The 24,491-nt window shown below is 34.7% G+C and overlaps 1 protein-coding gene across 1 annotated transcript in view; it reads left to right on the top strand.

Moving 5' to 3' along the window:
* LOC112128024 (out at first protein-like) overlaps positions 1–23,690 on the top strand; it is a 93,570-nt gene extending 69,880 nt beyond the window's left edge. Inside the window, exon 3 of the mRNA XM_024229758.1 lies at positions 23,529–23,690. Coding sequence (XP_024085526.1) covers positions 23,529–23,675 — 147 coding nt within the window. The 3' untranslated portion in view covers positions 23,676–23,690. The remainder of the gene's footprint in view (positions 1–23,528) is intronic.
* Positions 23,691–24,491: the final 801 nt, after the last annotated feature.

Here is a 24,491-nt window from a genome sequence, read left to right as displayed (position 1 = left end):
GGATGTTGAAACATCGTGACTGCTAAACTAACAAACTACGGGAAGATAAATCCCGAAACATCTGGACACTTCTTCATAAAATAATTCATAGGTATTCGTTGACATGCGTTGCTTTGTTGTCAATACCGACCCAATGATTTACAAGTATGCCGTCGCTTTCGCTCCACGTTATTTTTATGCAGTGAACATCCCCTGAACATAAGTCAGGCTCATATTTTTGAGATAACTATTGAACATAAATCCAGGAGAAAAACAAAAGGAATTAATAACGTCTATAGTGAGATAAAACTGGAAGATAAATACATGCAAATACGGTTTGAATGTTTACAATAGGAGCCAATTTCTCGACTAAATTAATTTCCAGTTAGTTGGGTATGAAGTTAACGTCATGACAATACAATTAGTTCGCCGTGAAAGGAAGGCACTAACTCGGCGTGATACTTCCATCGATCTCTAAGACCCGAAAGTGCTTTTGGGACGTAGGAAAAAAAATTCTGATTAATTGTGTAGAGATTAGTGACCGTTAATCGATAATTATTCAGATATCGTGAGATACGGTCTGGTGTGATGTAGGTTTCAGAAAAAGCATTTTCTTTATCGTGCCAACGTTTCGATCTTTATTGAGATCATCTTCAGGGCCTGGGATTTACAAACATTGTTTACATATTACAATTACATTTTGGATGTGGAAAAGTGAATTATACAATGCCAAATATATTTTATATATTCAATCAAAGTATTTCTACTCACTCAAAGTGTTTGTCTTCTGTGTAATTGTGCCATTCTTGCGTGTCGTGTTGATAGTGCGAGTGAGATTTCTTTCACTTCAAAGAAGCCGACGCCTTATACAAAATTGTCTTTTGTCTTCAAAATCCAACATATATAAACAAAAAACAGCAAAATCTCACTGGCACTGTCAACACGACACGCTAGAATGGCACAATTACACTGAAGACAAACACTTTGAGTGAGTAGAAATACTTTGATTGAATATATAAAATATATTTTGCATTGTATAAATTCAATTTTCCACATCCAAAATGTAATTGTAATATGTAAACAATGTTTGTAAATCCCAGGCCCTGAAGATGATCTCAATAAAGATCGAAACGTTGGCACGATAAAGAAAATGTTTTTCTGAAACCTACATCACACCAGACCGCATCTCACAATATCTGAATAATTCTGATTACTTAAATCGCACTAAAAAGGTGGATAACTATGTCAAAATAAATTCAACGTTTCTTACAAATAATATACATACATATTATATGGCAAAACAACAGTACCAAGTCAAAATATTTTAAATGTATTTCTGTGGTCGCAGTGGATATGAGTGGAGTAAAAAATAATGCAAATCATGTAAGTAATGGAAAAATAACAATACCACGTCAGAAAGGTAAAGTTTGATGATATTGAGAGAATCAGAAAACCGTATCCATGGAAAATTGTATCGGACACTCGAATTTAGGAAAACATTTAAACCTTTAAACGCGCTTTCCTCGAAAGTTTCGATTTTGGTCTAAAACAACTTTTACCACCATCGGGGCTCCGATTGAGGATCTTGATTAATAATATTCAACAAACATCTCCATAACGGTATTCCGAATCATGAAAATCGGTATATTTGAACAAGTCATACAGATTAAAGTGGGATAAAAGAACGGCCTTCAAAAGAAATTTCAGAAAATAATTTATTCGGTCGTTTCAAATGCGTAGAAATGTTTGCTCAGTTATAACTTAATGGTCGTATTTAATTTAAGTGAACTTTATTGAATTTGATATACTGGTCACAAGTTAAAGCTTAATCTCTCACGTACGTAATGCCGCGCATTAACATGTTGTTGAAAGTCGTAAACCAGTTAGAGTTGTACGACAGGTGTTTTCCTACAATTGTACCACTTCTCAAATTAAATCGTCTTGAATATAATAGATACCTAGCGCCCTCACTGAAGATGCCGCAATGCCGAAACGCGTTTGAATAATACAAACTCGCGAGTGAAGACAGACGCAATTATTGACCGTCTGCCGGTCTAGCATGAGAAAAAAAGGCCGTCCTAAAGTTCATATTCGTTTTTTATCGACTACCATTTCTTCAGAAAAAAAGACGAAAAATCATTACACAATGGAAAATTGTTGCTTTACAGGATTTATCTATATACACGCATATACGTAGTTGAACCTATCACCTCTTGCAGTCCACCGCAATTCGAGAGGTTTTTTAATTCGCAGTAAATTGCCGGCAGGCCTCGAAAATCATCCACCCAAGGTGGTGGCATTCCGGGGACTGACTGAGCGGCTATCAATAGCAGGGTTATTTTACTCCCCAACGCAATCAGTCCGTAAATCCAGTCACACTGTCATTCATTCTGAAATACATTATTTCTTATCTACACACCATTCACTCAATTGGAGTGGTGGAATCCTCGACATTTCTCCATCACTCTTTACACTTATTATATAACTACCCTAATTAAGGGTAATGGGTACTCAACATTCCAGCATCAGCACTTTTACACTACACATTTATGTCAATAAATACATTATTTCTCAATATACGCTTGGTACACACCTCAATACTATACAATAAAAAACCTTGTTTCCTCCAAAAATCTTATGAGGGGTACCCAGTGCTACCATGTTCAAGCACGATTCTCGTATCGGGTGGCATTCCTACACACTATCTGTAAGGCGCCGAGGAATTGCAACCTTCAATTTGGTGGAACACATGGAGCAATCTTTCTCTCCATGCCGGACACATCAGCGAGTTTTGGCCCAAGAGTTAGGGTCCCGTGTCAACCTTGGATGGCTCTTCTAATCGGGTGAAGATAACCCTTCTTCTACGAGTCAGGTCACAATGCTCTTGATTCGCGAGAGCTTTTTTGCTGTTCCGGCCTACCGACGCTTCCAGTTTCTTTCAATCATCAAAGATGCCTCAGGGGGTCGGATCGCAAGTGGTTCAGTTAATCCTATGGATTGGGACTTCTTAGTCACCTCGTTATCTTTTCGTATCCAAGTTAACCCAATATGATCTACAGTCATCCATGGACGTAGTTTTATTGAAGAACTCTAATATTTTAATTTTTTATTGGATTGCGACGATTGCATTTCGGGCTTAGTCTGATATCATCTTTACAGCTACTAACAATCTAGGTCTCATTGCATAGGCTTGCTTTTGAGGGCTGTGTACGTTCTGATGTCTCTGTCTCCTGTAGACATAGTCGACATTGATATGATTGTCCCAGTTTTTAAGCAATGTTTTTCATGAGCATGTCACGTAAATATACCAGGGATTGTTGAGTAGTTTAGCCATTAGGTTGTTTCTTGAGCAGTCTTTTCGCTTTTCTCTTGCCTGGAATACGTTCGTAACGCCAATATTTTTTATGTTCTTTAGTTACCAGGATTCCAGACTTTTATATGGCTATATAAGCCAGAAAATGGATTTGGGCCTATGATTTCACCCGAGGCTTTCTTTTTATGTCTTTTTATTTATTTCTGCTGTCGCATTGTCATAATCCTTAATTCATGACTATTCGTAGATCCCAGTTTTTAGGCAGACAATTCGTAGGATTGGAGGGGTTTAGAGCTTCCGGGCTATCTGATATTATTTTTACTGTTGTACTCTCGAGATGTTTGTTATTTATTTCATGTTGTTCGTGTCCCTACGGCCAGTAATTCTGCTTGAAATATAATTGTGGTGGAGTCATGGGCCATGTGGTGCTCATCGTTAGGCCCTTTATGCTCACGTCCGTCCATTTCCCATTTGAGAGCTGTAAAAGTACTTTTTTCTCTTTGGGTGTATGTTTCTATTCTATTATTTTTTTCAATAATTATATTAAAAGGAAGTTTTTTCTTTTTGAGCAGAGAAGGTTTTAGGCATATCCGGAATTTCCAGTTTTTTCACGGCCAGTTTGTTTGATGCTTTTCTCACTAATTGAGTTGAGCTTATATAAATCACTCAATCAAATTAATAATATCAACATTAATTTTAATATATTAGTAATTAATAATCCAGAAATTCTGGATTTTAGTTTCTTTCCTGAAAGCACCACCAATTCAAGCAAAATTTATTCTTTCTACCCTGTTAAAATAGCATAATGATTGATAACCAGTGTTTCATACAGAATGGTTTATATGTAAAATGGACATAGATTATTTATTATTATGGAAGTTGCTTTCTTTTATTCATGCTATGTTTGCATGACTTTGAAAGAACCGGTAATAAATTAATATTACGTCAGATTATTTCCAGTCCTAGCAAATAGAATGGAACGAAAAAGGGCTAATTTTAATACAACAATAAAATAAAATTGGTGTATTTTCTTCTTGTTTCTTATTTAGCGATATAATAATTGTTAAAGTTTGGATGAAATGAAACTTGTTAGCGAAAGGAGGGAATTCGACCGGACACCGTCCGGGTAATCATGTTTCTGATTGGGTCCGAAGGTGGGAGTCGTGTTGAGAGTTCGGCAGATACGTCGATTAAGGGAAGTGAGGTTTAGAAGGAAGAAGGATAGATAACAGAGAAGGGGGTTGCCCAGTAGATCTAAGAAATGACCCGCTCGAGATAACTACCTTTCCTGCTACTGTATATTATGACGTCCTTATCAAAACCATTTATCGCCCCTAGGTCTTTGTCTTTACTTAAACTACGCTCCACCTGCTTTTTTTTCTCATTACTCACCCTTTTTTTCCCATGGAACTCTTTACTTTTTATCACTTGAGACGCTGGAGAAATTATGAGTTGGAAAAATGTTTAAAAAAGCAAAACACCATCGGAAAGGAGGGTAATATTACGCTTCAGTTTACCAAAGAATATAATTTTTTAATTATGTAAAAGAAAATTAGATGATTTATAAATTTGTTAAAAATTGTATGAAGTAAAATTATGGTAATTTATATTTGGAAAAGCAGTCAAAGGGAATAATTTTTGGTCTTTATTTGAAGGGACTTATTTTTTATTTTACTTGAATCTTAAGGGTTATTATATTAAAAAATTTTGAATTAAAATAAATAAACCAACAAAATAAATGCAAAGCTTTTTATAACGAAAAGGTTGTTTTCTAGAGTCAGTGGTCCCCATTCTTCCACTGCGACGCAAAAAAATCTATTGTGGAGTTGACTTTTTTTCTTGAATTCTTTATATAAAATACCCCAGAAAGTGTACTACCCTTAAGATAGTTGAGCCCTTTCTATGGTAGGGGTTCTTAGCTTATTCCCTATGCGTTATTGTCGCATTTCCGAAGTTGTACCGTTTCAGGGCTGAGCTTTTTAGTTGCACAGCACATGTTCCGAATTCTCTGCTCTTTCATGGCACAGTCAGCAAGTTGATGTCTTAATTTTTTCGTTTTTTTTAAAAATTGGTATTGAATTATTGGATTTTTTAAAGTATAAGTTTGTTGAAACAAAAATTATGCTGGCTATAGGTGTAGTTTACTTTAAGCCTTCCTAGATTGATAATGATATTTTCAGGAATTCTCTAAAGATCTGACTTGCAACAATATAAATATAATAGTGTCACAATTTTTTTTCTTCAACTATTTGTTCATATTTTAGCATGCTTTGAGGTGTATGCCAATTTGCGGCTATGGTCCAGAGGGTGTAGGGACTGCTTCCATTTTGGTGTAGTTTGACAACCTATTCATTGTCCTCAATCTATTCCTATTTTTTATTTCATTACGTATTCTGTTTTCCCAGGTGTGAAAATATGTTAGGCAATTACTGAGGACCTTTGTGTTAACAGTGGCTCTCTGCGAATATGTAAATCTATGAACCTTGACTCTTTTTATTTCTTGTGTACCGAGTTTTATTGTAAGGGTGTCAACATACAAAATTGATTAAGTGTAACTGGTGAGATGGTTTAATGCCTGTTCCATTTTGGAAACAAAAATAATGCTCCTCTATTAGTTTTGAGGATTTTATTCTTCAAAACATCTCTACCCGTTGCTATTTTTATTCGGAACAATCTGTAAAAACTGTATTTTCATTTTATCTCATGTTGTAATCTTTTAATTTAGTTGTATACTTTTTATATTTTTATAGTGGTTTTCTCATAGGTCAGGCTTTATTTGATTTTTTGTGAAGGACCTGTTTACAATTTCGTATGATATCCTTTGGATGTATTTTGACCGCCATATTAGAGCTCATATTGACAGGGGTTGTATACATGTCATAGTAATTGTTAGATTTATACCCCGTTTTGCTACAAAATTTTTAACCCATATTTCGTACGGCCTTCGTTTTTGTATTGTTTTGTCCTTTCCACGAGACTTTTGCATCTAATGTCGTATGAAGATATGTATTGTCCTTGGAGAACGATATTTTTATTGTTCAAATATTTTAGATTGCTTCCTTCTGTTTGGAGATGGTACTGATGTGGCTTCCTTTTGGTCACCCGGATCCAAATCGTTACAATTTTCTGACTAGTTTCCATTTGCTATAAAGACTATGTATTTGATATATAAAATTGTAACCATTCCAGAGATTCCATTTAATAAAATAAAACCCGTGAAAAATTATTACGTTTGTTAAATTACCTCACTTAAATTAGATTTTTAACTGCTTTTTTTTATCATCTCATTTTGCTCTGTAATAGAGTTGTAAAAGGTATATGAGTTATTTCACCTGGTCTGGAGAGTTTTTGTTATCATAAAAAAGCTTATGAAAGTACTTTGAAAAACAAATTTTGACTTCTTGATAAATATTTTTCATTTAAGTAACTATTATATGATATTCAGGAATTAATGACTATTTTAATTATAAGTAAATTATTACCAGCTAATAGATGCAGTAGATATAAAAACAAACTTTTTTGGCGCATGTGTTTGGTGGAAAGTAAGAGCGAAAGAAGGAAGTAGAATCAGAGTGAGAAAGGGGGTAAAAGAAAGAAAGAGTGAGTGAGTGAACGAGAGGGGGTGAGTGAGTGATTGAGAGAGAGAGAGAGAGAGAAAGAAAGAGAGAGTGAGATAGAAAGAAAGAGAGAGTGAGATAGAAAGAAAGAGAGCGAGAGGGAGAGAGAAAAAGTGAGAGAGACAGTTTGAGTGAGTAACAGAGGGAGTGTGAGTGAGAGAGAGTTTAACTGATAAACAGTGTTAATGAGAGAGAATGATTATTACTTAGAGAGAGAGAGAGAGAGAGGGACAAGGGGCGAGAGAGAGAGAGAAAGAGAGAGAGAGAGAGAAAGAGAGAGAGAGAGAGAGAGAGAGAGAGAGAGAGAGAGAGAGAGAGAGAGAGAGGAAGAGAGAGAGGGAGAGAATGAGAGATAGCGGGAAAGGGAAAGAGAGAGTGAGTGGGTGAGTGAAGAGAGAAATAGCGGGAAAGGGAAAAAGAGAGAGCGAGAGAGTGAGAGAGAAAGGGAGGGAGTGAGAGAGAGAGAGAGGGTGGGAGGGAGTGAGTGAGTGAGAGAGAGAGGGTGTGAGGGAGGGACGGAGAGAGAGATAGAGTGATAGGGGGGAGGGGGGGAGAGAGAGTGAGAATGAGAGTGAATGGGTGGAAATGTGTATGAGAGATTCTGAGAAGGAGTGTAAGTTCTTAATATCTCGTCTCTATGGGAGTGGTCACTGATCAGCCTAAATATCAAAATAAGCATTTCTATTCAATTATTTTTCATTATTTTTCTGGAATTACTAGATATTATAATAATAAAAAGCCTATGCACATTTTTAATAAACAAAAAGTGTTACTAGACACAAAAGTAAAGCCAGTAAAACTTTTTTTAGGTTTTAGATTTGTACTTATGTGATTGATCAGTTTGTAATTAATAATATTCCAGAAATTATAGTTTATAAAACAAAATCTAAGGGTAAAGAGTGAGTTTCCGTTGGGCAGTGAGAGGGAGTCCTAAGAGTGTATGCACTTGTTTTCATTGGAAAATCTGGTCAAATGTCAATTTAATAGAAGATTACATTTTAGTATTGTTATTTTCCTATAATTATGAGGTTTTATCAAAATCAAAATCCATTGGACAATTCTCCATTGTTATAAATAAACCTGAGAAATAGTAAAGCGTTTTATAATGAAGTTATTCTGATTCATTTAATTTATTATTTACTTATTTTATTTTATGGATAAATTTATATTTTTTTAACGCTTTAAGATTTCTATTAAATAATAGAAATGAAAATTTTACAAAAATTACTGAAAAGGAGAGTATACTTAACGGCATAATTACACTGTCTACGATGCAAGCCTTACGATATCATGGGAGATGAAACTGAAATCACAAAGAATTTTACTTTTAGGAATTTTTCAGTTGAATGAAAAAAGTCAAAAAATATTTGCTTTTTTGCTGTATATGTTCTAAAAGTCAGTGACTTTTCAAACGAATTGTCTCTTTAATTTTGTTAATACTTATGCAAACCGCTCGTGGCTACTTATGAAATGTTTTATAGGCGTTTTGGGTTACTACCCAATCTTCAGCCGTTATTTAATTTCATAAAATCGTATTTATCCATGTTGTGAACTAACTCCTATTCAGTCACATATTGTGCATTATTAGACACTAATAGAATTGGAACATATTTATCTTGTAAGGGGTGGCAAATATTAGGATGGTTTACGTGGTTTTAATTGTAGCAATTTTTCACCGAACGTATTTATTTTGTACACAAATCAATTGCAAGACGGTTGATAAACGCGTAATAAATCGTTCGTCCGTAGTTGATTGATTACCTCTGAAAATAATTCAACACACAAATGGGAATTTCCCTTTGCATTAATTTCCATTGAAAAATTATTCCTAACATAGGGAATTGAGGCTCGCAAGAGGGTGTCGGGGAAGTCTAAAGCGTAACTAATTCAATAAACAAGTATCAATAAAAGAGAGTTTTATAAGCTAAATGTCATTAACTTTGTATGGAGGGTGGAGTAGCCAGACGAGCCAACTTTGTTTTATGTGAGTTGAAGAAGTGAACTAGGCGTCTGATTGGATTCGCTGTTCTGAACAGCACATTGTCCCTACTTTCAACACTTCTCGACGTTCTTTCTTTTCAAGCTGATATTAAATCGAAGCTTTAATCCTTCTTTGCTCAAAATATTGAGTAAGGGCCATTAAACGTTATCGCTTAATACCTTAACTAAAAACAAAGATACCGAAGCTCAAACTTACCGTTGCTTTTGTTATTCTTTACAAAGAATGAATAATAATTTTATTTTTTGTACTTTATGTGTAACTGTCGAATATTACGCCCTTGTTGGTGAAGAAAAACTTATTACCATTACGGAAACTAATTTATAAGAATTCACTACGATCATTGTTCTATAGTGGAATGAAGAATCCATCGTATAGTTTATGTACAGTTAAACGTTTGCTAATCGTAACCCTTATTGTTTTTCAGTGGGTTTATGTCGCAAATATGATTTTCAACCCTAAATTAGCGCTACAGTTTTCAAAGAAAACATTTCTTCGGATTATACATTAGAACAACTAGTAACCGTCGCTAGAAGATTTTTTTAGCTAAATCGGAAGCTTTATCTATGCGAGAGAGTGATTGTAATTTTTTTTTTTTTTTAACGAGGGTTTGCAATAGCAGAGGTCGTATAATCCCTTAGGGTGCCGGTGTTTTTGAAAAAAAGCCCATTTGTAAGAATTTCGGGTTCGAATGCAGGGCCGCTGGATGAGTGCCGTGTCAACGCCTAAACCGTTGCGACCACCGACGCCCCCTGAATATGCATGTTGACAATTTTCTAGTATTTACATTCCCTAACATTTTTATTGTATTTTTATTATAAATTGCATTAAAATTTATTAGAAATTATTATGGTTTTTACTGAAGGAAAATTTAATTAAGGGATTTTGAAAATAACAAAATCCAAGGTTTTAATTCCATAATTTTCTTTATTGAACACGATATTTTTTAAACCTCATTAATGTCGTCTGTTAGTTAAACCTCTGTGCCCTGTTAGGCATATTGTTAATAAAGCTATCACTAATTTCATAAGGAATTCCACTCCACAGATGTTGCAGGTCAACTGGCTGCGGATGATGATCGAAAAGCCTTCTCTCCAACGGAATGGGATTGCGCATAGAGAGAGTTGAGTCTTGATGCAATGAAGCAAGGGGCAGATGGGAAATTACCAGTTGTAGAAATGATGAATGGTGGAGGGAGAGCGGTGTTCAATCCTTTTAAAAAGATAGCTCTGTGAGTAGGATGAAACTCTGCTTATATGAGGCCTGGCACTGTCATCCAAAAATCAAAATCCCTACCAATGAGATACCTGATTTGATTATTCCTTAATAATTACTCGGATATAAGGTGAGCTTGCCTTCAACAATATGGAGCACGTTTCGTACTCCAGTGTAAATCCCAGACCAGACCATTACATTGCCTCCTCGTAACTGCACTGAAGGTATCAAGAAACTGGGGCGTTGTATGCATTCCATGTTCTCAGTACTCTTCAGCGCCTGCTATCACTATACAGACAGAAACGCCATTCAACATTCAACGAACAGCATTCCAATTCTCTCTAGGCGCTCGCTGCACCATGTTCTCCTCAGTTGATGTTGGCCGGCTGTTGCTGCAGGTCGTCTCAAAGGGGCATACGATGTGATACCAACTTTCCATAATTACGATTACGAATAAAGGCCTTGTCAAAACATCTTGTATTTCATTTAGGAACCAGCAGACATTGTGGAAAAGGTCTTAATAATGAGAATATTTCTCTCGTCCTTCAGCTTCATAATGCGACCACCACCATGCCTCATGTTGGCACTTCCAGTTTCTCGGAATCGGACTAAAGCCCGGGAGACCACGCTCTCAGAAACGCCAACTGCCTCTGAATATCCACTTGCCGGTGACCTCATGATGACTCTCATGACTCATTCTCATATTGCGAACTTCTGGTTCAAGAAGTTGTCTTTCACGGTTAAAGAGAATACGACTGCATTAAAATGTACAAAAGTCGTGAAGAGGTATTGGTTTACAAAATGAGTAGTCTTGTTGTTTACTATTCTTAAGTAAATCTGTTATTAAAAGTGAGGATTACCATTTGTTTATTTTTGGTTTGCATTTTCTATTTTGTTTAATCCAACTAATAAGATTATATTGGTTAATTTAATTAAAATTAATAGAAAAGGAATAAATTACAAATATCCCTATTTTTTTTAGCAGTTTATATCAACGGTAATCACTTTGCATAATTAATTTTTCTTTTTATTTGAAATTGAGGTAGAAGTTCGAGTTAGAAGTTAGAATGGTTGGTAAGGAAAATTAAAAAATATTCTTATAAAATATCCTGGTGGTTTTAATGAACTTATAGGCCTCTCATATATTCTTGAGCGAAGCAATTTTATAATCATGTTAATGACGTACTATCATGTGCTTAATTGAACATTTATTTCAAGTTCTTTATGTGCAATAATAGGTTTACAAAATTTTTTGTCATTTTAAAAAAATAGGCAAAATTTTTTTATAGGCAATCAACTTGATTTAAAAATCTTGTGCAATAATATTTCCACCTTTTTATTCAATATGTAGCCCTTAGGTTTCAATATTTGTTCCAGTAATTCACTTTCGAGAATATATATGATGATCCCTTAATGGCAACAAATTAGGCACAAACTACTTTCTCGTTAACACCAGCCATAAAAGTGAATAAATGGTTAGCCGAAGAAGCGAGGTCGGTAACAAAAAATTGTTTGACGATCGGGTAGTTGCAGTTAATTAATTTTTAATACGGTCTGGCGTGAAACGCGTTGCTTAGCGTGGCGTTGTCATGGTGATGTGTAACATTATTGCGGTTTACCAATGGTGGGTAATTTTCGGCCAGAACAGTGTATGCCCTCACAAAAGCTGAATACAATTCAAATTTATCGCCTCGCCAACTCATACTCTGTGAATTCCGAGAACTCACTTTTTTTAACTTATTAAATCACCCTCCGATTTATTATGAATATTTATATATGCCCTAAAGGTTGCAATCTACTTAATGCTACAACGAATTGACTTTATTTGTTTTTTTAAATAAAGGAAATCTTGATGTGATTGATAATCAGCTTCAATATTATAATTTTATTATAATCAGAGGTATGGCGAATTTGAAAGAAAGATACACTCATATCAACAGTTGGATCTCGTCCACTCGACTAAGCTAAACTCATAAATTCATTATGGTTGAAGCCATAATTTTAATATTGTAAGTAGATATTTATATTGTTTACCGTGGAAAATACTTAGAAATAGTGTTCATGAAGTTCATGAACGGGCTATATTCATCGAAATCTTTTATTTTCCTTCGACCAGTACACCTTGGCATCGAGGAATTTATTTATTTCTTTTTTTGACTGGGGCTTCCGACATCTAGGTCATTTCACCCCCCAACTAAGTCTATATTCTATTTACCCTTTCAAACACTACATTCATACAAATAAATACATTCATACACATAAATACATCCATACAGTACACTCATTCCGTTTGATCGGTAGAGTACTTGATATACCTCCACCGACCTATACTTAAATAATCTAGATTGGGGTCGAAGGAGTACTTTTATAAATATTCCGCCATCGACCCCGAACACCACTCTTACGCTCTCAACGTTCGAGGGGCGATGGTGACGTTATATTTCACCCTCAACCCTCGCCATTCACGCTATTAAATACATGCACTCAGACAAAACATATAGACACACAACACATAAGACATATTATATACAATAAAAAACCTCAATTTCCCCTAAAAAGCGGAACAGGGGACTGAAACTCGCTACTGTGTTCGAGAACCATTCTTAAATTCGGTGGCATGCCAACACGCTCTCTGTATGGAGCCAAGGCATGACACGCCTCTATTATGTGGGACACATCGAGCAACATTTATCTGCATAAGGGGCACCTGAGCGAGCTTTGGCCCAAAAGCAGGTGCCCATGTGTCAACCGCGTATGGCCAATCCTCAGTCGGGTGAGGACGATCCATCTTCTCCTGCTCAGGTTCTCTGAGGGCCATCTACCGGTCTGCTCTTGACTCGCAAGAGCCTCTCCGACGACTCCGCCCACTGACGCTGTCATCTTTCTTTTATCATATTTTTTACTGCGTGTTTAGCGTCAGCGGGCCTGATCGAGATGGTCCGATCCGGAGGGTGGGACGTACCGGCTTTCGTTTCGAGGAATTTATTGTACACGTTCCTCATGGTGTTTTGTGTATTTGAATGATACAATTACATACATACATACATTTAACAATACTTATACAGTAAGTTACATGTGACAAATTTTACAATAAATTACATATGGCAGACACAGAGACATTCTGCCAGATTAACAGACCTAAATAGAGATATTCTACGATGATTACAATAGGGTATAAATATATATTAATCATGAAAGGTTAAATGGTTAAAGTCAATTTTTTTTTTCAATGAACCGTAGAAACTCCTTAATGTTGTCCCCCCTAACCATCCCAGTTCTCTCTCCGATACAGGCCACGCTTTGCATTTTAGTTTGACTCCTTTAATCTATTTCCGTTTATACTGTTTACACTGTTTCAATTTAGGGCAAACAGTATGTGACAGATGTCCTGATACCTGATGCCATCTCAAGAGCTAAACGGAGTGGACTTTTGGTGGAACTAACCCAATATGTGGCCCGTGTCCAGATAGACGGCTGTCATTATAGCTTTAATAGACAATTTTGCAGCCTAGACTTAACGGTGGGAAAGGTTTTTCTTTGTTGTTCTTTACGTGAGGAAACCCATTCGTTTCCCCATTGTTTTACCCCATTTTTAAAATGTATTTCTTTGGGAAAAGATCTTGGAATTTTGTTATAGATCTCTTCCAAATTGACGTCTGCTGCAGTCTCTTCGCCCAAGCCTTCTCGTTTCCAACGAATTCAACATGTGCCTTAATCCAGTTAGCAGTAATGCCTGATCCCATATTATCAAGTTTCTTATTCCGTATGTGGGTTGTTCTATCAGATTTTCCCGGATTATTTAAATTTACCGGGCTATCTATTGTAATCTTACTATCTGTCATTAAAATAAATGTATAAGCTCGAGCTCTAGCACGTGCCCAATTAGTCGCTTTCAAGATTCCCAAGATTTCAAATAGCTGTCAGTCTGATTGTTAGAAGAACTTCTGTGTAATCTAAATTTAGTTTCCGCAATTTTGCTATCGTTTTTCAAAATCACATATGCACATCCGACATAGTCGTCGCTTTTGCTTCCTTCTGTGAAACTGGGATAAGTTTAAGAACTTGCCTGGTTTTGTGTGTCCCTTTATTTTTATTTTAACTACTTCAGCATGATGGGTCCATATTTTAAACGAAAGCGGCCTACCGCTACAACATTTATAATTCTATACCCTAGAGTACATTAAAATTAAGTTCCCAATTGTGTTATTTTCTTTCATTTTTTATTATTTATTTATTTAGTTTTGCTAAAGGGAATGATGACTAACTTCGCATAAATTGTGACTTTAATTTCATTTTTTTGTAAAATATTATGCGCAGGTAGTTCAATTCATTCACTTCAAGGCGGTTTCATGGAGGATTATTTGATTTTCTTATGTATATGTAAGACGATGATTTTTCCTTATTGAACGATATTTTGTTCAATGTGGCCCAGATATTCGCTGGTCTTAAATCTTTGTTTAGAGCGAACTGCAACTATTTTGCCCTAACCATCCTCTCGTAAGCTTGATGAAGGAGCTGAATGTTTTTCTTTTTTAACATTCGCCTTATCCATGATTTTTTTTATACACAATTGTCATATAAAGACACATAAATAAGATATTCTATGTATTTCATAGTACCGGTTAGCCAATGGCGCGGGTAGTGGTCTGGTTTGCTGCAGTTGATAGTATGTTTATTTTATAGTTAATTAAGGTTTTTAGTTGAGATAAAAAAGTCAGTGTCACGAGCGGGATTCGAACCCACGATCTTTGGCTAGATACGCCGCTGCTCTACCACTTGAGCTATCGTCAACTCGATCCAGTCGGACACTAACTTCCCATCTCATCCTCACCTTTTGAATTTTCTCTCCTTTTTGCCATTTTTCAAATGTCGTGTAATCTATTTGATTCTCGGCGACAAATTTGAAAAATGAAGGTCGTGGGGTCGAATCCCGCTCGTGACACTGACTTTTTTATCTCAACTAAAAACCTTATTAATTGGTCAAGCGGACCACGAAAACTAGTGAATTTATCTTATAGTTGGATCGTTTCCGACCATTTTGTTCTACCTATTCTCTGTCAGTTTCGATTCTACTTTGCGCCCCATTATATACAATACTAAAAAAAATTAACGCACATATTTTTATTACAACCGTTTATTTGGTTATGCCGTTTAAATAGTCTTCATATAACCTATAGATATAAAATATATTATTTTATTCATGGAAATGCAAGGCCAATAATAGGATCTGGCCTGTGATTGCACTAGTATATATGAGCATATCACACGGAAACAGCAATAACAAAATTATAACACATGAAAATCAAGAATTGGACACTGAAGGACATAACAGACTGAATTCCACACAAAAACAAACCATACCACATCGCTACAACAAAAACAGCTACCAAAATGAACAACAAAATGTCCACATCTAAAACTTTTTTCAGAAGGGTGAGAGAAATATAAAATAATTAATAAATATTTTAATTCAGGCATAAAATCCGGAGTGTGCAAAAATATAACAGATAAAAGGAAAACATAAAATCATTCAGGAACAACGACGGATAATCTAACACAGAACCACTATAGGTTAAATGAATCAGTCACTCCGCAATGTACAATCTGGATGTAAATTCACCAAAACTGTGAAATAGTTCAACATAAGACATGATAATTCTAGGAATACACAAAGCTCTTTTATGTTCTTGTTTGTATTTCCACGATTTCGTTCCCAACTACCCACAAACAAAACAAAAAAGAACTATTTGACTTCATTCCACACCATTAAATTCTTCAGAGATAAGAACACACTTATCAATGACAACTCCCACACATCCAAAGACTCCGTACATATAGTCAATTAAATTAATGCCACAGCACAACCACCGAAAAAACCAGCAAATAAAGATGCTTAAAATACAAAATCTCAACGACAGAGATAATCATGTGTAAAAATGTTCAATTGAATGGAACATTTATAGATTTCGTTCTATTCTCATTGGTGTATATCTGTATTAGAAAGGAATTGAAGTGTATTACCTCTCAAACCCGAACTGTTTTTACTCCCCTCTCTGCTTGTAAAAGTAATGCCTATACAATAAAGTTGCAACAACCCGTACGCCACTATCCTTCCTCCGTCTAGATAGCCCTAACAATAAATTGCCGCTAACTTATTTTGGATTCAAGGAGGAAGCCGTGGGTAAATTGCAAGCACCGTAGAAATGCTTAGAAACGTTCCCACTGTACAATTTAAGCATCCATTATCAGTTACTACCGGTCCCAGACGTCCTTTGTTTTCAGGACCAATCAGGATTCAGTCGGCTTCCTAGATTTTGTCATTATCTCATCCCCATGTTTACTTGCAAAGCAGATTTTGATTTCAAATTGAGCATGACCCACTTGTTAATACATTAATCTCGAACCTTTGTTTGATTCTTTCGTATAAACTCAGTGTTGTGAATTAATTCAAAACTTTTTCGAATTTAAAATGATTCGAAATGAAATTTGTTCCAAAGCATTTTTCTGTTTCCGAAATTATCCACAAATTAAAATGGCATAAGTGTGCACAACATACGTTAAAACATTTAATTCTCCACCCTCGGGGCGAAACCAGATAAGACAAATTTGGCCCAAATGAGTGCATATTCCAGTAAGTCTTTTGTCCTAGAAGTCAACACAATTAAACACAAAGTGTGAAATAACTCATATAATGAAATAGAATTATTGTATTTCCCAGTGTCCTAATTAATATTTGTTTAGTTGCGAAAAAAAGATTTTTTTAACCTCTTTTTATAAGAATAAGTTTCCTTGGTAAAAAATGAACAGCAATTTTAATGAGGGTATTTAGGCAACGCGTTGATACTAACCTCGGGGTGCCGGTGTATTTAACAAAAAGCATTTGTAGGTATATCGGGTTTGAATGCAGGGCTGGATTCGAACCCGGGACCTTCACCTTACATTGATGACCGCCGTGTCAACGCATACAACTTGACTTAACTATTAAACACCCCCTATTTAATACATGGCATACGTGAATAACTGTACAAGTGGTGGTACGATAATATTGCCAAGTGTTATGAATGTCTTAAAAATTAGATAAGTATCGGCGCATTATGTGATAAATATCAAAAAGTCAAGATTAAATCAATTAATTCACTACTTTCGTGGTCCGCTTGACCAATTAATACATGATAATTAATTAAGGTTTTTAGGTTGAGATGGGGAGTTGATGTCCGAGTGGATCGAGGTCACTATAGCTCAGGTGGTAGAGCAGCGGCGTATCTAGCCGAAGGTCGTGGGTTCGAATCCATTAACTTTTTTTCATCTCAACTAAAAACCTTAATTAATTATCATTAAAAAAAATAAAAAATCTATTTACTATGTCAACTAAAATGAAGTTGCCGAAATGTGAGCACAGTGAATAAAAGTTACCACAAAAATTGAATTTGCACCTAAACATTAAAATTGTAATCCTGAAAAGTTGTATGTTTTGGCTTATACAGTTTTGAACCTAGTGAATAATTAATTATACTTCATTATACATTAAAATACATTACTGTAATGTATTGACTACCTTATTTTTCACGTGAACGGACTCTGTTTTACAAGGTCTGCACTGAACCTGCTTAGTTACTAATTATTTCGGCTTTTTTAAGGAAATCACTGGTAAAGTAGGACGGAAAAGTATAACATTTTCTCACTCTTTTGAATAAAATATACGTTTATTTTTAATTACACACCCAAAAATATTACAACATTCTCAACTTTTTAATGTACACTCTAAGTGAATGACAGATTCAGGAACATAAATTCCTTTTTTTTTACTTCGGCACTAATGAAACCTCGAATTAATTTCAGAAAATTAACATCAATCATTTTTAAAGTTCAATACATTGGATTCATTTGTTGTTAGGGGGATTTGATTGAAATTACTTCTTTTGCAGAGGCACCCATCTCTGTCTCCGTATTAGGTCTATTTCGAAAACAAATAGTGAAGTCCAAAAGCGACTAACTTTAACTTTTGGAGTGGAAGGAAACCGATTGGAATTTATTACTTCCAAGTTTCTCGCATATGAAACAACAAGTTTCCGAACGTGCTCTGTTTCAAACAGCTATAAACCTTTGGGTATTGTTCAATTTAACATAACCAATTAATATAAATGTTTACCGCTAAAAATCAATGTTTTATAGTAATGGCTAATTAAAAATAATAAAAAATCTTTATAAATTATGGGTTTTTTAAAATTTTCTTTCAAAGTTGGCTTGTTATCAGTAGTTAGAACGTTAAACGATCGAGAAATGTTTGTCGAAAACAGTCGATATTCTCTGTAATTTTTTACATATTATACTTATTAATTATAATTATCGATATTAATAATATTAACCTTTAAAAAAAAGTTGAAATATAGTTTTGTTATAATTAAATCCTCGCTGTGTTATTTTTCTGTCAGAGGCGTTTCGGCATTTCCCCAACTTCGTTGTATGTCTCTCACGACTTAACAAAAGAAGCTTGACTTCCCAAAAACCACCCAGACGCAATTCTGAAGATATTATCTTACCTGATCTTCTTTCCTCAGTTCTTTCTGTTAAGAATTAGTACAATTTTCTTATTATTTTTAATGCAGGGCGCATGACAACTTCAGGACTTGCTGACCTTAGCCTGACAAAACTTCTGAAACAGCTTCAGTAAATTAAAATATATTTATTACTATATCTTGAACATAACAATTTTACCAACACCGACCTTTTATCCTACCGTAGGAAAAGAACTGATCATCCAGTATTTGTAATTTGATCGTTACCGATCATTTTGGTCTGCAATCTCTGGTTTGGTCTGATAGTTCCCAAGTAGCTTCTTGTAATCTAAAATAATTTATATATTGCGCTGAATGGACTAAGTGCGTTCTTTTAATGTATCGGTAACACCTCGCGGACCAAACAGAGATATCTCACAATTTATTTTGTATTTTATTTGAACGACAAATAGTATGTGTATTGGAAATTCTATGGAAAATAAATTTCTACAAACAGGTACAAAATAAAAGGATTATAACTTGGGTTAATGCTCATACAGGTTTGGAATAGATTGAAAGTAAGAATCAATTGGCAAAATTGATAAAAATTAATTAAGTAAAAATTCGTTATTACCCTCCATTATTCAGAAATTTATAGTAAATTAAAGGTTCTATATTGTACCAATTGTATAAAGGGATTTCACAATTCTAAGAAAGGGTGGATCTGTAAATCGTTGAGCTGGTTTAAGGTTATACCAGTAAACAAAGCTATATTTTTACGCTAGAAGATCTGGGTTCGAATTCCGTCACAGCCTATGAAATTTGAATTGATTATATTCCTCCGCGACATCCAAACGTGAAGTTGAATGTTAAGCCTTCTTCTATAATAGATTATTTTATTTAAAATAAACATAGAAAGGTCGAATCTATGTGACTATTGTTCAAGAATACACTCCTGTGAGCACATAATTATGTACTCGAAATATACCAAATAAAGAGAAAAAATATATGAACCTATATTTCAATACCTGCCATTCACACTCTCACTCATTATTGTCAGTAATATCAATATTTTAAAGAAATTATTCCATAAAATACATTTGATCAATATTTAATCGAGCTTACCTTCTAGATGCTAACTAACACAATATTTTAAAATTTCCATACTTCCAGTTTAAAAAAAATCTCTAATATAAACAATTTTCGCCAATTTCACATACAGTATTAAACAAACAAACAATTCTAACAATACGGAGTTGAAATATAATGGTGGGTGGTTTAATATTAAATCAACCAATTGTTCGTGCTGCAATGGTTCGTTCCGAGAAAATTTGGGGTTATACCTTGAATTTCAAAATTCAATAGAGCTTGTACTAATAATTGCTTTATATTGTATTGTTGTACTTGTATTTATTTTTGATCCATTGCCTTTTGTGGGGTGATTAAATTAATAATATTAATAATAATAAATCGATTGATGATACCGAACCATAAACTAAACTGTGGGCGATTTGTTCATTTGAAAAAATGAATCACTTTTCCATCGCTCGTTTTTACTAACTGAATTCTCAATTGTTAGATATTTGTTTGAATGTGAAATGTTTTTATTTTACTGATAAAACAGAAAACATATCTTTTATATTTTAAATTATTTACTAAATAAAATATAGCATTAATAATTTTTATTTGAGTTTATCATTACATGTTCTTTTCAATTTATTATTATAAAAATTCAAGATGAAACGGCAATTGAACGTCGCGACTTTGTTGTTACGGTGGAACAACATTAAAGGTCAATTTTTATCTTCTCTTCGTAAAGTTGGCTGTTATGAAAGGGTTAAAGGACTTTTTTGGCTTCCGCTTGAGCCGAAGTTAAACCAGTAAGCAATAGAGGTTGCGGAATCTGTAAACTTTCTGACAACTCTGTTAGGCTTAACAAGTTATTCTTCTAACCGTCAAATTGTTTTCTGATCCGATTTGCCTGTAATCTAATATAGTTACCTCTTTCGTTAATATAGCCAGTCAGCCGATATTCTGGGCAATAATAAAGGACAAAGGATAATAAAGTTATTGTTTTAATACCGGAAAAAATTAGTGGGTTCTGCATTACATTTCAGAAAATTAAAAATTTTGTAGAAGAAAATGAAGATCTGAGAAATCGCGAAATATAATTAGTCTTCTTCAGAATATCATCTACCTCTCCGTGAAATTCTAGACCGATTGATGCCTAACATTAATTTCATTTAGGTTATGTGCATTAAATAGTGACATTGATCTCAAAACATGTTGACATATATTAAAGAACCATAGAATTTAGAAGTTGATATACTTCACATTAAAATGAACAATCAATTTCGACGTTATATTCATTCCAGCACAAGTAACGTAGGGTTCTAACCTACCCCAGGTATTTTATACTCTAAATGACTAGGGGCGGCAAGGGACGTGGTAACAGAATTTCAATGAAACACGTTTTGGTGACATTAGTGATAATAGGTCAAAAATATTAGCACATGACCGAACTTTCTGGTCAGTGGCCCTAGGAGCCGATATTTTTTGTAATGTACAGAAACGTATTAAATGAGGTTTGATACATAGACAGTTACCAAAACAAAATCAAGTATGAAAAGTAAATTGAATTTGTTTTGAACATCTTTTAAAGCTAATTATTCAGATATCGTGAGATGCGGTCGGGAGTGATGTAGGTTTCAGAAAAACATTTTCTTTATCGTGCCAACGTTTCGATCTTTTATTGAGATCATCTTCAGGGCCTGGGATTTACAAACAATGTTTACATTTAACAAATACATTTAGGATGTGGATAAGTGAATTTATACAATGCAAATACCATTTTTAGATACACTTGTAATAAAACAACCAGATGGCACATTAATCACAGATTGGTACCAAAAACCAAGAAACACAGATCGCTACCTCAACTTTAAATCTCACCATCCTCTTCATACAATAGTTAACACGGCCAAAGGGTTACTTCACAGAATGATTACCCTGAGCCATGAATCATTTCACCACAAGAACATAAAGATATACAANTAAACATTGTTTGTAAATCCCAGGCCCTGAAGATGATCTCAATAAAAGATCGAAACGTTGGCACGATAAAGAAAATGTTTTTCTGAAACCTACATCACTCCCGACCGCATCTCACGATATCTGAATAATTATCGATTAACGGTCACTAATCTCTACACATATCTTTTAAAGCCCTTAAATACAAATTTTTATCTTATGATTTTTCCTTATTGAAGGTGGGATAATAGATCATCTCAAACAAACAAGAACCAGTTTTTCTTTCAATCCACAACGTTTCGGATTTATTTTAATCCTTCCTCAGGTGAGTTAACGCCTGTACACTGAACATAAGTTAAACTGTTGAGGTCGAAATATAAGAAAACATCGTTACATACTTTTATGGTAGTTAAGTAGACGTTTTTGGGCTCGATTGGCCGAGGGCAATACATTTCTTTTTCTATCTTCGTTTTTTTTTTTTTTTTTGCCTTATGATCTTTGCATATTAGCCATGACGAATTCTTATATATGTTGTTCAAATTGCGGGTTATCGGGAGAAAAGGGCCAGAGGCGACGGTGGGAATCGAAACCACTCGGCTACCGCGGTCCCCTTCTATCTTCCAGTGTTTCCCTTAAAATTTTTAACTCATGGTTTTTATGGCTCTTTCGTTTTGCAGTTCTCTTCTATGAGCCTGTCGATAAGTTTTAAAATATAAGACATTGTAAGTAAGAACGGAATAAGGATAAGGACGCCAGATCTATTTCTATTTCTATGAACCGATGGAGACGTCTCAAAGTGGTATTTACCAATTTTGCAATTTTCTCAATTCGGAGGCATTTGGAAGGCAAAGAAGATCGAGAATTTATATCCCCAAAATTTGTATTCAGGGGCTTTTTTTGATCAAGGTTGTTTCTTGCTAAAAAATATTTTCACTTGCTTTGTTGCGTTGCTCGGTCAGAAAATAATTATGCTTTGTACGTCTATAGATACGAATTTGCTTGCGCACAGAATTTTCTAAATAAAAATATTTTTTTTAGCAAGAAACAAAATTAATTAATTAAAAATTTTTGAAAATCAGAAAATAATAGGTTTGAAACGACATAAAAGGTACACGGGAAACCATGAATTATATCCAGTATAACATTTGCTACACAATTGTATATCTTGAGCTCTTTTTTCATTTAAAATAACAATTTTTGCTTTCATTTTCGTCCAACCTTTATTCGTTGAATAGTCTAGTACTAATAATATATATNATATATATATAGCGTCAATCGTGCGGTATTTACAAAGCAACAGGTCTTAAATGGTTTCGGTTGTGAACAAAAGTATTGTTTCACACGTGTCATAGCCCTGTGGCGATTTCCGAAGCGACGTACTTTTTGGGAGCGATTTTTGATCTGATTTGATAAATAATATTTAAGGGTCATCAAATTAAAAACGACCTTTAAATGAAAACCTACCTATATTTAAACAAAGCCTGCAGTAGGAAAAAAAATGTCCTTTGAAAATAAAAATATAACCTCTAATGAAAATGATCTAGGATATATACAATTCAACAATATAGTCAAACTATCAGTACCCTCCAGCGACCCTTTCAGCACCCAAGTTGTGGCCCCACTTAGACTTATTGTAAAAATTTAAATGTTTTCTCTCTGGCACCCTGCTTTTACCTTATCACACACCAAACCTTTGGGGAGCCAGACTAGGACGTTGGAGAAGGGCAATTGGGCATGTGATTTGGTGTCACAGTTCAAAAAATGAATCTCAGATGCAATGGGCCCAAAGGACATTTTTTTTCCTACTGCAGGCTTTGTTTAATTTAAATTTGTTTCTAATTTGATGTTACTTTAACGTATGCTATTTTTTGAATTTTCAGGAGGTCCAGATCCTAAAGGCACTGGTGCTTGGCGAGGAGGAGCGTGGACAAAGTCAGTACCAAGTCATGTGCTTCGTCTGCCACGTGAACAAAGATGAATTTATATCCTCCGACGCTATGTCGAAACTCCGACAGGTAAGGATCTGAACTTTTTCCGTATTTACGTAAATACTCCAAGTTGACAGAACTTTTCTCGTAAATTCGTTCCCTCGATGTGGATTTCGAAAAAGTAAATTGAAATGTCTCTGGTAGAGATATCGATCGGAATTGTCGTTTTAGAATACACGTAAACGTTAAAATCTAGTCTTGGGGATGACAGCTGAATGGATCGAGATATCTTGGATTCAAATCCTTTTCACTGCTTTTCTCAAATCCTTTTATATCCTGTGCACAATCCTTTGCCCGCGTCAAAAATGGCTGCTTAAACACTCGGATCTTTTTCCTTTATAAGGTTAAGGATAATATTATTTAAACTTTTGCATTGACCTAATTGAACAAATAATTTTGGTGGGATATTAATCATAAACCGTTATTCTTCCTCTTGTTAGCAATATTATGCTTATATTAATCTGAAATAAGTTTTGGATGATTGTGCAAGATAAAAATAAAAAAATTTAGAAAATAGGTGCAACTAAGAGTAGTAGGAAATTATTGGATGGTTGTCTTGAAAAAAAGTTGTGTACTAAAAAAATAAGTTTAAAGCAGGGGTGCTCAAACGGTCGATCGCGATCGACCAGTCGATCGCGAGTGCTTTTTGAGTAGATCTCGAGAAGAAAAAAATTTTTAATAAGTAGGTAGGTAACTAAACTACAAAAATGTATTACGTAATAAAATAACACTGCTTGCGGCAAAAGGTGGCTTTATCAAAGGAACGCGCGGCACTTGTCAAAGAAAAGCCGCGTTGTTTCTAGACTAGTAGNAAAAATGGCTGACTGATTTGGCATTTTTGACTGACATCACAAT

Source organism: Cimex lectularius, unplaced genomic scaffold, assembly GCF_000648675.2.
Source record: "Cimex lectularius strain Harlan isolate CLEC.00 unplaced genomic scaffold, Clec_2.1 scaffold41, whole genome shotgun sequence".
Classification (NCBI taxonomy): domain Eukaryota; kingdom Metazoa; phylum Arthropoda; class Insecta; order Hemiptera; family Cimicidae; genus Cimex; species Cimex lectularius.
Note: the sequence above shows the minus strand (reverse complement) of the source record. Positions and strands in the feature narration are given on the sequence as shown.